The sequence below is a fragment of the Rissa tridactyla genome, chromosome 2, assembly GCF_028500815.1.
Source record: "Rissa tridactyla isolate bRisTri1 chromosome 2, bRisTri1.patW.cur.20221130, whole genome shotgun sequence".
Classification (NCBI taxonomy): Eukaryota; Metazoa; Chordata; class Aves; order Charadriiformes; family Laridae; genus Rissa; species Rissa tridactyla.
The window spans coordinates 78,110,170-78,126,661 of NC_071467.1; the positions used below are offsets into that span (position 1 = coordinate 78,110,170).

The 16,492-nt window shown below is 38.7% G+C and overlaps 1 protein-coding gene across 10 annotated transcripts in view; it reads right to left on the minus strand.

Moving 5' to 3' along the window:
* The window catches only part of SEMA5A (semaphorin 5A), a 417,613-nt gene that overhangs the window by 209,365 nt on the left and 191,756 nt on the right, over positions 1–16,492 (minus strand). For all 10 annotated transcript variants that reach the window (XM_054193340.1, XM_054193343.1, XM_054193348.1 and 7 more), the window contains one exon: positions 2,538–2,583. In XM_054193340.1, the coding sequence (XP_054049315.1) occupies positions 2,538–2,583 (46 nt within the window). The remainder of the gene's footprint in view (positions 1–2,537; positions 2,584–16,492) is intronic.

A 16,492-nucleotide genomic window follows, 5' to 3' on the forward strand; every position in this document is an offset into this window, starting at 1 on the left:
CACCGCATGTGAATGAGAGAAATTTCACATGCCCTAAAGTTTCCGAAATCAGAGTTTGCTTCAATTATACTTGAGGTAATCCTATACAACAAATTGGGATGACTGCGACTGCAGCTAGGATTCTGTCATCGCAACAAAACTTACCTGAAAGGTTTGTAAACCTCAGTGAATCGTTTGATAAATACCCTCTTGGCTCTAGGTGGGTTTCAGGTTGGTAGCTAGTAAGTTTGAATTCCATGTTTCCACAGGAATGGTTACTGCCTCTTTCATTACTAAAGCTTTCACACTTTCCAGCGTGAGACAGAGACTCTCTCCGCATCTTAACGTTTCCCAATAGAGGCTGAGAAAACTTGTGGATCTTTATGGCTCAAGACTTGTAAGAAGAGTTCAGACAAGCAACCACCAGTAACACTGACCACTGATCCTGCCATGGGGTACCTGGAGGGGCTAAATGGCATCTCAAGAACTCTCTCAAACCTACTTTTATAACTATAAGATCAGTGACTAACTTCATACTTTCATACCAGATTACGAGACAACCTGAGAGTGTTGTGTAATGAGTTTGGGAGTCCTAAACAATACACCTTACATCCTGGGTAACTTGCATCAAAACAAAGGCTTCAGCCACCTCACAAGTGATTTGGAGATGCCACAACGGGCACATCCAAGAAAGCACATCTTTTGGATAAGGGCTGTCCTGGGGCACTCTAACAGAACCAGAAGGGAAACATAGAGGAAGAAGAGGAAGAAAAGGTCTTTGAAGGACAAATATGAAGGAGACATAACGGCAGGCTTGAGAATAAGGAAGAAACTTCAATACTTGGAGTAGGGGTAGTAAAGACATGCTGGTGAAAGAAAAAAACAATAATATGCTTCGGTTTTGATTTAGAAACACAATCTCCCTAAAGGCTTGTGGAAAAAGGTTTGAAGACGGTGCTTTTGAAATCAGTGGTGCTACAGTACTGAAGACACAATAAGAAACTTTACCAAAAGTCAATTTGTGAAGACTGTCTGGTTAAAAGCTTCTGCACATTCATAAGACCAAACCCTAGTGACCTAATATAACATCAACAGTATAATTTCTGCCCTCATTTTGTATTTTTTGCTGATTGGGGTGGGAGGGTGTTTGTTCAAGTTAGTCAGCACAATTATAAATGTCTAACCTACAGATTTCTCCCTCATTAGTGAATTCAGCCAACTGATACTTATCCTAACAGAGGAAACCTGTGAACTTCAAACTATAAATTAGCAGAATAAACTACAACACTACAACAGCACCATCAGAGACCTCGAAGTGCAGGCTCTCAACAAGAACCTTCAGGACTTAACCCAAATTATCTGCCAGGATATTAAGTATGTCAGACAAGGTGAAAGTAGACAGTCTGAATTCTGGATATTAAAAGTGCTTGGTGCATCACAGCCTCAAGCTCTAGCAACAAAATCAAATAGTTATCAATACACAATTTTGGTTAATTATAAGCCAACTTCAGATCTCGTTTCTAGCAGTTTCGGAAGGTAAAGGAAGACTGCAAGCCTAATTAAAGCATACACAAGGTACTATACAAATCACAAGGACAGCCTTACCTGAATGCATTTTAGTTTTCCATATTCAACTGTATGGTGTTACTTTGTGAAATAATAGGCACAGTGCTGAATCCAACGCTAGTTATTTTTAAATTGCATATATGAATAGATTATGAAAAACCATACACTTCTATTTCATTGTGATTTTCTATTTCCACACCTTAGCAAGTTAGCTAACTTAATTAGATTTACTAAAACAACTCTTAGAGCCAAATACACAAGAATGATTGTTAGACATGATGCCAAGGTTAAAAATAACGAAAGAGAAAACCAGCAAAACCTCAGCAAGGAACACCAGTTTGAAGACTGAGGGAAGATGAGATTGCTGGTATATGGAAGACAGATAATGTTCAGGGTAAAATAAATTGATCAGGGATTCTCACTTACCTTTCTATGAAGCCTAACTGCCTCTAAAAGGCTTTGTTTCACCTCCCAGGCTCTAACACGTTTTAAACAATAGATAGCTGCCTTATAGACAAAACTGAGATTTTGATACTTGTGTTCACACTATATTTCTTCCTTGAAAATTTGCTGTTTCATTTGCCTACTTTAACTTTAGCAAGTATGAATGAAATTTTTTATTTATCATTAGTTAAAAAAAAATCTTTCCTCTACAGTAACAATAAATTCTGAATACCGAAGCTGTAAAATAGGTTAGAACATTTTTCTAAGAGAACATGATGCTCCTTTTGAGCCTCCATTTTGTATAGATCCACTCTAACAAAATCAGAGCAGAGAGTAAGGTAACATCAGGTCTGTATGGCCTGGGACGAAGACTAATCTGGAATTAAAATGGATAATATGACTTATATAATACGGGGCCGCAAAGAGGACAAAACCAGATGCACACTTATCTGTAGTTATGAAGCTTTTGAATATCTCGATTATCTGCTTTCAAACATCTGCTTACCTACATCATATAGAAGAACTAAGAAAACAAACATAAAACATACCTGTATTAGAGAGAGATCCTCAAGCTGCAACCTGAAGAGGTAGTTTCTGGGGTTAAAAAAAATAGTAGATAAAAATTAATTGTTACTAGTGTTAAAATAAAAACATAATTAATTAATACAAAAGACAGAAAAAATTAAAAAGTGACTGGTAGTCAGGATTAAATTCTTTCAGGGACTGTCTTAGCGTACAGCCCTTTGGGCTAAGGACTAAGGCAACTTCTAAAAGAGATTTTAATCTTAAAGGGCTGGCTGCATATGTATAAAGTAGATATTTATATTGCATACGTGCACATCTGAGTCATTGCTCCAGTCTTCCTTTACAATCAGTGGGAAGAAATATCGACAGATTCATGTGACTAGTGTTAGATGTCTAAATGACAACAAGAGGACAGGCAGATTAAAGCTGTCCGTTTCTCTCCACAGTGATGGGAACCTTACACAATTAGCTCAGCCACAGATATGTAAAGTTTGACACAAAGGATCCCATTATAATGGAGTGTTTATAGAAGCCACAGAGTCTTCACAATTCTGACTGAAGTCCTGTTGTACCCAGTCTAATTTCTTTGACACCCGAAGACTTTTTTCAACATACAGCAGGAGCTACAAACGAACCAAGCGTATTTTTCAAAAGCCCGTGCTTTTATTGCAAAAGGATTTCTCACTCCGCTATTTCTCAACAGCATTATCAGTGCACCTACAGAACCTGGGAGGACTTCAGGCAAACCATGAACAAGATGCGGGGCAAAGGCACTGCTTGATACCCAGGTAAATGACGGGTTAGGATACTCAGAAAGGTGAGCGTGCCCCACTGACCAAAAACACTTCCTTCAGCACATACTGGTACAATATATGTGCGCAATCACAACTCTTCCCAAATTACTGGGTGTAGTTAAAGCAGCTGCCTCGTTACACCTGTTCCGATAAACCAGTTCTGTTGGTAGCGCTCACAGAATCAGTCCACGACCCTCATAAAAATGAACGAATACACACAACCTTTGAACTGATTTCAGCACATCCTTCTCTAGTGCAGATTCTCTTTCATGCTAGGTCTGCAACAGGGCTCTTCCATGCTCCATGGCCATATTCCTCCTGCGCAACCTTTTTTTTTCTTTTTCTTAGGTTCTTCTCACACCCCTTTTTCTTCTTTCTGTTATGTCATTTTTATTTTTTTTTCCCCTCCACTACATTTTCACATATATAATATTCTTCGGTCCTATTCTGTCTAAAACAACCTTATTTAAAGCAATTCTGATTTTCCAATGCCAGTAAAGAGTGATTATGTCTTATAAATAAAAACAAAAATATTTGAAAAATTAACATAGATTACTTCAATTTAAATTTCTTCATAAAATTCTGTGATATTAATTTCTAAGATTTCAACAAATTCACTTAAAGTAACAAAATACAGATAACAAAGAGATTATTAAATTTAAACTTTAAATTTCATTATTTGCAATACTGACAAATTATCTGCAATATTACATCCATGCAACTGGTAGACGTATATTCTAAATTGAAGTTATCATAGAACCACAGAATAGTTTGGGTTGGAAGGGACCTTTAAAGGCCATCTAGTCCAACCCCCCTGCAGTGAGCAGGGACATCTTCAACTACATCAGGTTGCTCATGGCCCCATCCAACCTGACCTTGAATGTTTCCAGGGATGGGGCATCTACCACCTCCCTGGGAAACCTGTTCCAGTATTTCACCACCCTCATTGTAAAAAATTTCTTCCTCATATCTATTCTAAAGCTACATTCTTCCAGTTTAAAACTGTTGCCCCTTGTCCTGTTACTACAGGCCCTATTAAAAAGTCTGTCCCCGTCCTTGTTATAAACCCCCTTGAAGGACTGGAGTGGTGCTATATGGACTCTGGGATGCAGATATGTGTATTTATTTATTGACATGGTCTACTTAAATGGTAGATGTACAGGAATCAGGTCACTAGTCTTTCCTAGGGATAATGCTAAAGGGAGTTACTCAAATTGCAAGAAGCAGGCTACGAAAGCAAGAATTCATAACAAAGTAAAATAAAAACAAAATATTTTTTATTAGCACAGATAAATCACTACAAAGAAATAACTAAAATACATGTGTTTGAGTCTTGAAGAGGCCTGAAGCGGGCAAACAAAGAAAACAGTACATTGCAGGACAATGTGAGCACAAGGCTTCATCCATAAGCAAGCTGACTTCAAAGACTTTGAGTGAAATGTCAGGAAGCAATGCATATAGTCTTTCTAACCCATCTACACACTCTCTGTAAGGACAAAAAACATCTTCACAACCGCAAAAATACCTTGCTCAGAAATATTCAACAGGGAACATAAATACTTAGTCTGCTCCTTGCATATAAGCTTCCATCAACCATCATTGATTGTGCTTCCTTCGCTTCAGATATCAAAGTTAAAGAAACCTACAACTTCACTGCTGTTGCAATTTTTTTTTCCACTCACAAAAGCAGAACAACTTTTTTTCTTCCAGAGAAATTGAACTGCATCCTCAGCAGGTATGAACTGTTTTCTTAACTCAGGGGTATCAGACTCACAGGAGTGGCACATCAATGCCCCATCTCACTCTATAAATAAATGCAGTCTCTGTTGCAGAATATATGAGCAGACTGATCTCACACTTCCAGTTTTCAGGTCAGTACTTAACATAGTGTTGTGTCAATCTCCATGCGTACTTCATCTTGAGATATCTACTTAAGATTTAGCACTGATGTGGCATTTTAAGGCAGAGTATCAAATTATTAATGTCTTTTTATGGTCTTTCACCCTGACATCATTTCAGCCTATTAAAAAGTAAGCTATTGTCCCAAATTGTAAAAATTCTAAATAAATAAATACTTAAAAATACAGTATCATCCTGAAAAAAAAACAGAGGCTGAAAGTTTTGTGGGTTTTATTTTCCTAGAAAATGAGACTTGTATCCTATGCAGTAGAGCGCAACACTTCTACCCATTAATATGTCCAGTGTAGAATTAGAACTATTGACCCTGTGAGTGTTACGGAGATTAAAATGTCTATATACATGTGAATGAGCCAAGGCCCAGAGCTAATTAGTGTGCATTTTTCAACTTCCTGTGGGTGCCAATAACCAATTAAAATATTATTTTCAGCTTCATAAAGCCAGCAGAAAGAAAATGGAGTAAGAAGGAAAGCAACGTGCAAGGCACAGTAAAAGCATTACACCTTCGCAACATAGAGGCAAACTGGGCAAATGGACAGCAGGGAGTGACTGTGACTACACAACTAATGCTCGAACAAGTGGCAAACTAGCACTCGGAGAGCAATCAGAGCTATTCCTACCTAAATGTGCCCACTTCACTAAAACTTGCAGGACTACATTTAGCTCTACAAATACCTATTGTATTTGCTTAACATTCTAAGGCATGCACCTCGAACATGCGAGAACTCATTCAAAAAGTACATATATGAGAAAAAGCTAAAAAAAAAAAATTAAAAATAAGTGTGACAGCATAAGAAACAACACACTGGAGTTATCATACTAATAAATATGGCAGACCAAAGAAAAAGTCAGTGCCAATTTTCATGATATGTGAAGATCTGTTATGCTGCCCACGAGATAGGTGACAATATTGTTTTCAATATGTTACTGAGATTACGCCTTAGATGATTGCCATTTTTCAATCTCTGTTTAGCTTTATTCCAGGGCACTTATGCTTTGAAGGCAACAAAGAATGTGAAATAAAAATGCCCAAGTACATTTCTGAAGCATAGACAGACCTCTTAGCATGTAGGCCTGTCTCTTGTCCAAATGTGGTGGTAATAAAAGCAAGATAAATACAACTTTATGTGCTGCAATTAAACTGATTTGACACTGGCGGTAATTGGTAAGTTTGTTTCCATTTGGTGCTTAATGAATGAGGAAAGCAAATATGTTACATAAATCTGCAAACAGAAGGCCACTGCAATGAGAAGAAAACACAACTAACTCTGAGATAAAGCAGCATCCTGTATTCCTTCAGATAGCCAGCAGGCAATAAGCATTTTGCTTCACATTCACAACACTGAACAACTTTTCTAGCTGAACTATGATAACTAGAACCTGTTAATCAAGAGCCTGCTCAACCCCAACGGCAAAGACTTCCACTGGTATCAGTGGAAACTGAAAAAAGCCCCACAAAAAAGCACACTCCAGTCACCTCCTTGATGACAATGTATTTTGATCTATTGCAGTGAATACATTCAGTATGACTACAGATAAAAGTATAAAACTCATCTTCTGTATGTTCCTAAACAAGCCCATGTCAAAAATCAATTTAAAACCCATAAAGATTCAACAGTAGAGCATGCTAAATCCAGCACTTTCCCCTTTGTTTTGTGAAACGGCAAGCTATAAAACATGACTGCAACAACAATAAATAATGTTGCATTAAACACAGACATGAATTAGAAGAACGTTAAGGTGGCGCATAAACTTAGCAAAACGTACTACAGATTAAGCTTTTGAAAAACTCCTAACATAGCAAAAAAACCTCACCCCATCCCAAGATCCCATATGCATCTGTTGAAAGCCTGAATCAATAAATAGGGGTTGCAGCAAACTCAAAAATTCAAGGCATGACCAGATATGCTGCCAAATCTGGAGGAAATAACCAGTAAAAGATACCTTCCTGTGCACTTCTTTCAAGAAACTATTTCACGTGAAAGAAGAACAGTTTATTCAATTTACTGGAAGGAAAAAATTTTAAGACTGAAAATGAAAAGTATAAGCTCTGTAAGAAAAAGCTATTAAGCAAAAAGTCACGATTCCACAATCAAGACAGGCAAGTTTTGCGTAAAAGCCAATTCTAGTTCTGCGGTGTAGTAAAATCAGCAATTGGAAATAAAATCAAAAAAAAAAAAAAGAAACAAGAATAGAAGGAAAGGAGATAATCAATATAAATAAAAAATTATGATGTAGAAAATTCATTTGATTATATTAAGATACAATAGGAAAAATATGTGAAAAAGCTAAGGATGATACATTGGAAATAAAAGAAACCTAATCAAAGTGGTCTAGTTGAACAATTATAGGAAAATAGTCAAATTACAACAATGAAAAGCAGAATGGTCAGTAAGTAATTTTTTTCATCTGTATTTTGCAGGAAATAGAAGTCTCAGCAAAGGAGAGTAATGAAATAAGTAGCTTATTGATAAATGCCAAATATGTGAAAACAGCATATACAGAGAGATAAATATTTTCAGACTAATCGTGTTTTATTAATATTCAAAAGGGCAAAATGGAAGACTCAGGTGATCGTAGGCTAACCAGTGAGACACTGAGCATGGCAAACAGAATGACATATTTGGGTCAATTAGGAAAGAATCCCGTTATAAATTAAATTAATCCTCTCAAAGGTCCTGTAAAATTTTATTTCCTTCTCTGATAGTTGCTCTTCAGGATTAGCAAACCTTACTACATTTTCTTCCCTGCAGCTCCACACGCAGCCTCAGCAGTGACTAGAGATCCTAGAACACAGCACTCCTGCACAGATGCTCACGAACAGCCGGGCATCAGTTTTATGTATTCCTCACGATGGGCTTCTCCAGGAAAAGCAGAAAGGCACCACTGGCCTGTCCCTGCAGCTCTGGAGCTCACCCTCCTCCTGAAGTCTCATCATGCCATGTCATCTCAAACATGCATCACCATCTTCTCCCTGTTGGCCTCTGCTTCTCACACACAGCACCCAAGTTTCCCCAGCTGGAGATGGCCTCAGAATATTTGTCACCTGTGCACCTCTGGTGCATGCAGACCAAGGCCTTTCTGAATACTATGCTTTAGTCCAGAGAAGATGGTGAGCTTACTCAGATATCTATTTGGTAAGTTGTTGTTAGGTTCAACTTTACCCTGAAATATCACTTCAATCAAAACATCAGTGCTGTATTTCATAACTGTGGCTGACCAAATCTTTAATACTTTTTAATGTTGCAACGCGTATCTCAAAGTACATGCCTCCAGTTGTTACATTCTGGCAGACATGGCACACACCGTACAGCACCCACCCACATAAACAGCCACGCAAATCCTACCTGGTCTTGTCACCTTTTCATTGTTCAACGTATTAAACCTCTGTCTCTTTTCAAGATTAATTTGAAACTAAATTTAAATGCTGCTGTTATATCTCCTCCAAAAAAAAAAAACAATAATGGGAATAGGCTTAAATAAACAGAAATTTTAGACAGTTCATACCTTTTGCAGCCTCCTTCCCTACAGTAATCAACTTTGGCACATAAAGTTTGCTTGTCGTGTTTGGTTTTTTTTCAGGAGGGGGCAGATGGAGAAGGTAAAGAGTCTAAGGTAGCCAATTTTCAAATTTTATTATGTTATTAAGAAAATAAAACTGCAAAAACAAAATGATCAAAACCTATGTAAGTGATCACATTAATGCTAAAGGTACTTAAAAGGAAGCAGATACTAAACTCGGTCACCCACAATTGCAAAGCCAGCCTTGAATTTCCCTCCTGTGATCGTGCTGTAGTCCTCTGGTAGAGCCGTCAGTTTCCCACAGAGCCCTTCCCGTCAGCGGGAGCTCACTGCACATGGGATATTCAGAAGCAGGATGCATACCACGGTAAGCACATGATGTCAACACATCTCCATATATACCACGATCTTGGCTCCACCAGATTTAGAGGGGTGAAGACCACACACACAGTACGCATCATTGCGCTGTTAAATTTTCCGACCGTATTCTTTGAACGAGGACTGAGACCCACACGTCCACCTAGCACCCGAGCAGCCCTCTCACAAGATGAGTGCAGCCACTCAAGCGCGTCCACAAGGGCGCTGCAGTAACTCCTGCAAGGCACCAGTGTTTCAGAGGCAGGGGAGAGTCCTTCACAGACTTGACTGCTGCTCCAAGTGGGACCTCTCTAGAACAACTTCTATATCGTGGTTATCAGCCTCTGGCGAGGTGGTAGCTGCCTGCCCTGCATTTCAGTGCCATAAAGGCACACACAAGTAGACAAGTTCAGCAAGGACCAAACCGCTGGCGCTGTAGGACAGAAACCATTATGTTTGGGCTAATGTTAGTTGCAGAAGAAAGGAGCAGCTGACTGACATGAGAACACCGTCTAACCAGGAACCAAGAGAAGGCATAAGTTGCCATATTCTGCAGCAGGACATGTTCTACTGCTAGCACAAATCAAGTGTGTCATGACTTCAGTTAAAGGCAGGTACCTTCAGAACACCACTCGCCTGAAATAACTTCTAAAGATGGCTTACACTGAAATAGCCAAAGAAGTTCAATTTAACCCTGACATTTCTCTTTTCATCTTATCCCAGGTCAGCTCCAGGGCTCCTATGATGATGCATCATGTTAGTTCCACCCATTAAGATTGCAAGACACAATCAGCACAGGAAAACGAGGAACTTTTGTGGGGTTAGTGAACTGACTAGTGTTACTCTGCAACCAGACTATTACCAGAGCTGGTGCAAAGGAGGAGAAAATTGCGTAGTGGAACAAGGCATGGGCAGGAGAGGTACAAAACATTAGCTTTCAAAAATATTTAGGAACCCATTGACAAGATAGGAAAGAGAAGCATTAGGGGGAGAAAGACCTTCCTCTTTCCGCAGCAGTAGGATGATAACTTCTCTTAGATTTAACATTAAACCGTAACTTAGATTAGATCAGATCAATCAGTGGAAGGACAGACATTGATTACCCCAAACCAAGTGTTAAATGAGCAATAAAACACAGACGGAAGTTCAAAGAATAATGCACTAGTTCCTGGTGCCTGTGTATTCTCCCAATATGTAGCGCTCCGAGCATCTCATTAACAAGAAGGTCTCAGATTCTCCTGCTGGGAGCAGACAACAGCAAGAAGCAAACCTGTACAGTTATTTATTCCTTTATTAGAGATTCTTAAACCACTGTTAATGAATCCTTTAATTTGTCTTTCTGTTATTATAGTAAGTAGTGGTAATGGTTCAAATTGACGTTCCCAAACATGCTTATAATTAAGTGAAAAGGCATACTGTTACAGTCCTTCATCAGCAAGATAAGGAGTGACTGAGGCAATAAGCCACCTCAAAGCAAGTTTAATTAACTTGCAGGAGAACATACAGGAGAAAGCCACTGTTATTGGGATGCTCTGTGTAAAAAACAATTTAAGATATGTCTGTATATATATTATCCAATTAAAAAAAAAAAAAAGTTGAATAGCTTTGAGACCCATTTCTGATAAGTAACTATATAAAGTATAACTGAACTAGCCCAACTTGAATTTTAAAAGATAAATTACCATATCTTAAGAATGAACTCTAGCTACCCTCCTATCAGTTCATAATTTCAAGCACAAGACGCTTGGGAAGAGGAGGATTTCTTTCTTTATACTTTAAAGAAACAAGTTCCTTCTAACATAGTTCTTCTGGCATGGTTTGAATAAACCCATTAAGAAAAAAAATATAAGTCACCACGAAAAAAAAAAAGGAAAAAAAGAATGGATTAAAAGGAAAATTTAACTAATTATTTTTAATTTCAACATTTTTGGACCAACCTACTGCATTTGAGACATACTTCTCATTGACTCTTGTTTTACCAAAATGACTGGAACACTTTTAACAGTTTTTGATTTATAAAAACTAGAGCTGATAAGTGTTTAGTGCGCTGTCAGGGAATGAGGAGAAAAAAACGCAACGCACAATTTGCCAAGGTAATTCAGACACTGTTGTCTCCTTCCCCTGAGCTGGTCTTTTCCCCCCGCAATTGACCTTTCCAAGCGAGACACAAAGAAAACGCTGCAGGACATATGGCAAAGCGCTTCCACACAGGAAAAGAAGGGCAAGGTTGTTCTTGGGGAAATCCATGGATCTCCATGCTTACTGGCATTTCACAATACAGAAATCATTATCATATTTGATTAGATGCAAAGTCAGTCCACTAAATAACACACAGATAAATATTAATCTGAATATTTTACCAGGATTTATCAAAATAAGATAACCAAGCAGTCTCTCATTTCCTTGAACTTACTGAGGAGCTAATGCCCTGAAAGTAATCCTTCGCTGATGCCACTTAATTGTAAAAGTAAATTCTGCCCTGCCATATGGTTTTTGGTTTGTTTTTTTTTTTTTTTTTTTTTTTTCTGAAGAAAACAAATGAATTCCCTAGAAGGTTTCAGATTGCAAGAGAACTCATTTATTTTTATCTGCCAGGTCATATGTGATGTTAAGAACAATGCCTTGGGCAAATTTTAAAGATACCGTTTCATGGGAACATGGCTATACTGCCCTTTGTCAAAAGCCAACAGGCTTCATAACGTACTAACAACTGGTTTACATCCATACTGAATTTTCTATGCAGAGTGTTTCTCATTAATCTATTTTCTTTTTTTCCCCATTTTTCATAAATGTATAATCTCATACCATTTAGTACATATCTATTAAGAAATCAAGTTCCTTTTACATTAAATCTAGACCTAATTGACATAACACTGAGAAATCTGTCATATTCTTCAAATGTAAATTTTAAAACCCAGCAACCATAATGAAAATCATTCTCCTTCCCTTAATTCAGCTTCATAAATTGAACTTTAATCTTTGCTTGTCTTCACTATGCACTTTAGGCTGTTTGATCAAAGTCGGGCACGATAAATTTCTCTCTCTGCCTTTTCCCCTGTCTGTCCCCACCCCCTCCACTCCACTCCCCCATTTCTCAAAGCTATCTAAACGAATTTTTCTACTTGGGACAGTTTGTGCCCAAAATGTCCCAGGCAAGCAGGGCAACTGCAGGTTGTTACAGAGATCCAGGCTAACTCATCAGTCATTTCAGAAGATACTCCTCTCCCTCTGAAGCCCTCGCCAACAGTACACATACATCTCTTTTGGCACAGCAGATTGACAGAAGACCAAATGACACTGTATTACAATACTTCGCTTCAGATGCAATATATGTTATTAAGCAGACCTGTTACACTGGAAGGCACTAATGACTGTCAAGTGACTCTGACACAAAGACAAGTGCAAGCCTCCTTAAACTTGAAAGTTGTACTAGCTTCTTTTGCAATTAAAACAGGAGGTATAATTGAACCTGTATTGTATAGCAATATTTAGAAATTAAAGCAGTCACTACTAAAAGAAATAAGCCAGACTTAGCCAAAACCAAACTTCATTGGGAACAGCAGCCTCTCTCCCTAACGGGGGTGGTAGGAAAGGAAAAGGAGTATGGCTCAAAATCTTGCGCAACTCCTCAGCACAAAGGAAATATCAGTGCCAGGGTGGACTGGATGATTAAAGGATGAAGGTGTGTGCTAGGATTGGAGTAGTAACATTTGTAGATCGCTGCAGGTGGTGTAAGGAAACTGAAATAAGGCTACGAGACTCAGAATTAATCAACTCAAGACCTACAGGAGAACGGGACATTTTGCAGAATGAAATAAAATATCAACCAGAGACTTCTCAAAAGGACTGGAAGGCAACCTGCTGAGAAGGAGGGAAAGCAGATAAAATTGTAAAAAAATCTATTTTTGCAAAGCAACTACAGAATGCCTGCTGACATCAGAAGACTGCCTTTATTTCCCAAACTGGACAAGCAATACTAATCTTAGCAATACAGGACTAGTAATTACCTTCCCAGTTACTGCCTGCTATGGCAAACACTATAGAATAATGTCCTTTTCATATACTTAGAGATCTCTATCTCAAAAATATTTCTGTTCTTTTGTTCACACTGGTAAAATGTGACAAAACTCATTGTTTCCTGACTAACTTACCTATGCCCAACTTAAACTGATTTGGTTTTCTGCCAACACCACCATGTAGTTTATACAGCTATTTCCTTCCATAGATGTACCTGCTGATGGATTTATGGGCAGACGCTGGGCACACACTCTGCCTTTGTTTCCCTGCACTACAATTCCAACCTTCTTCATTTGCCTTTTAGCAGTCCTTCCCTACAGCTCTTTCTAATTTTGCTTAACCTTGTTTAACCATATATAAACAGAATGACACACACTACTACAGTTTAATGTCTCTCAAGGACCTTGTGCAAAGGTATCAATAGTTCTCTGTCACTACAGGAGACACCTTTTGAGGCATCATGGGATCATATCTGTCTTTTTATGTCGCTGCGTTGGCAGCTCCCAGCAGGAATCCAGTCTGAATCCCAGCTGGGATCTTTGCTACCTTGCTTATTAAGACAAAAAAGTCATGAACCTCTTCAGGGGCTGTAGAATTTCAAAAATGGAAGAGAATCACCCATCATGAACATCAGTGACAGAAAAGGGATTTAAGAATTTCCAGTAGTGCCAAATTTTCACAACACTGGGTTTTTTTTGTTTCTAAGACAGACAGAGAAACTTGGGAGAAGAGTTCACTAAACTCTACTAAGGTGAAAAAAATAAATTATAAACTTAAGCTGAGCCAGGACACAACTCCTGTCTGTCAAAATCATTCATCTCGTTTAGAACACCACCACCTTACTAACGCAGAAGTCTAGAGGTGCAAGCATCACCCCCTGTTTTTGTTTGGATGCTGGACAAGTAAATCATAATGGGAGTCCTTCTCTTGGCAGTGTAAAGGGAGTAACGTAAGTTTATTTGTAGCTTTGCCATATGCCACCACACATTTCCCTTCCCTACCATTGATTGGGTAGAGAAGGGAAAATCATGTAATTACAATTTTCGCAAGTCCGCAGGAGCTTTTAACTACTCAGATCTTACTGAAATCACATTGCACATAGTTCTTAGTTTTTCAGTACAAAAGTATTAGTACAAGAAAATAATAAAAAAAAAAAATTGTTGGAATATTCTAAGAGAAATAACTGTATATCAAAAGATATTTCACCAGGAAGGAGGAATTAACAGTGTGTACTCTTCACTGTCTCTATGAGAGCACATTTGTGGCTTAGGACAGAAAACAAATTCTTCTAACGGCTCTTCAGATGTGTGAATCCTGTGAAGCAAATGTGCAAGAAACTTGTACTAAAATAGAACAAGTACAGTAATATTAATGCTCTGTTCAGATGGCCCTGGGTGAAAGGTGCGTTAAGAAAAAAAAAAATAAATCAGTGCGGGCAGCTGAGACTATGAAAGGCTGCAAACACCACTCCTGCAAACAAGCAGAAAACTTGACATCATATTCACAGTGAACGGATTCATTTTACATGGTAGCGGGAACTATATGCAAAAGGTGCATAATGAGTTAAGATCAACACTTGCATTTTTGGGACTACAGCACCATAATAACTGGTTCCTAGACTCTGAATCTATGACTCCATGACATACAGTGACTTTCACCATACTGTCTGGCACAATGCTTTAAGAAGAGAAAAATGTATAGTGAAAAGAACATACTAATATCAATAATAAGTACAATTAGAGCAACCCGCTGGCAGGTGCGGTCGTTCTAAAGTGGCCAAACACAACAGTGCTGCAGAAAAGCTTCGAATTTAGAATGGAAATGCAAAATAAGGAAAGAAAAAAATCCAATAAATTCTGTGAACAAATAACAGCCAGCTATACTGGACTGTGGAAAACAAAGATTTGTGTTGTGATTTTAAAAACACTGAGTATTTTGAATTTTGCAATTTTATCTAGAACAGGAGATATGAAGCTCTGAAGCAGCATTAACTTATAGAGAAACCAAATCAAACCTATTGCTTTTACTGTATTGGGTCTTTTGCAAAAGGCAGAATCTGCAGCTGGCATTTTTCGTAGTCACTAACTATTCAACAACATCATCCAAAGCTTATCCCATAATGATTCAAAAAACTTCATTAAAAGCACAAGTTTAAACGAGCATATTCTTTGCTGAGATTTGAAGCCCAGATAAACAGTACGGAGAAGAAAAAAAGGGAGGAAAAGAAAAAAAAAAAAATCATTTTTTCATTGGTGATTGAGATCTATACAGCGTGCATCGATCCAACACACAATGCTGTGGCACTGAGGAGAGGCTCAGACAGCTCTGACTAATGCTGGCTGTCTTTACAGAACAGTGCCAGTTGACAGCCTCATGCCTCATTTTATTTGTCAGCTTATAGAAGAGAAAAAACATGAGCGCACAGGATAGCCCACCTCAGGTGGCCAGAGACATATATATATATATATCTCCACACTCAGAAAGTTTTGCCCCTGTAGCTAAGCGACTTCCATTGGCACACGCGGAAAAAAAAAAAATTCTCGCAGTGCATTTTTGACTCTGTATTTTGAACCTCATTTTCAACTAAGAAACAAACTGGGAAACAGAAATGTATTCCAATGCTAAATCTGACAGAAAAATTAAGTGACTTCATTAATTCCAGACGCAGATTTAAATAATAAGTTACATGGTTAAAATTTTTTGTCAACCAGGGGATCAGGCCTAGTCAGCATGGGTTTATGAAAGGCAGGTCCTGCCTGACGAGCCTGATCTCCTTCTATGACAAGATGACCCGATTATTGGATGAGGGAAAGGCTGTGGATATTATCTACCTAGACTTTCGAAAAGCATTTGACACTGTCCCCCACAGAATTCTCATGGAAAAACTGGCGGCTCATGGCCTGGATGAGCATACGATCTGCTGGATCAAGCACTGTCTGGATGGGCGGTCCCAAAGAGTGGTGGTCAATGGAGTTAAATCCAGCTGGCGGCCGGTCACAAGTGGTGTCCCTCAGGGCTCGGTGTTGGGACCATTTCTGTTTAACGTCTTTATTGATGAGCTTGATAAGGACATAGAGTGTATCATCAGCAAGTTTGCAGATGACACCAAGTTAAGTGGGAGTGTTGATCTACGTGAGGATAGGGAGGCTCTACAGAGAGACTTGGATAGATTGGACCGATGGGCCAATGCTAACGGTATGAGCTTCAACAAGGCCAAGTGCCAGGTCCTGCACTTGGGCCACAACAACCCCATGCATCGCTACAGGCTCGGGGAAGTGTGGCTGGAGAGCTGCCTGGCAGAAAGGGACCTGGGGGTTCTAATTGACAAGCGGCTGAACATGAGCCAGCAGTGTGCCCAGGTGGCCAAGAGG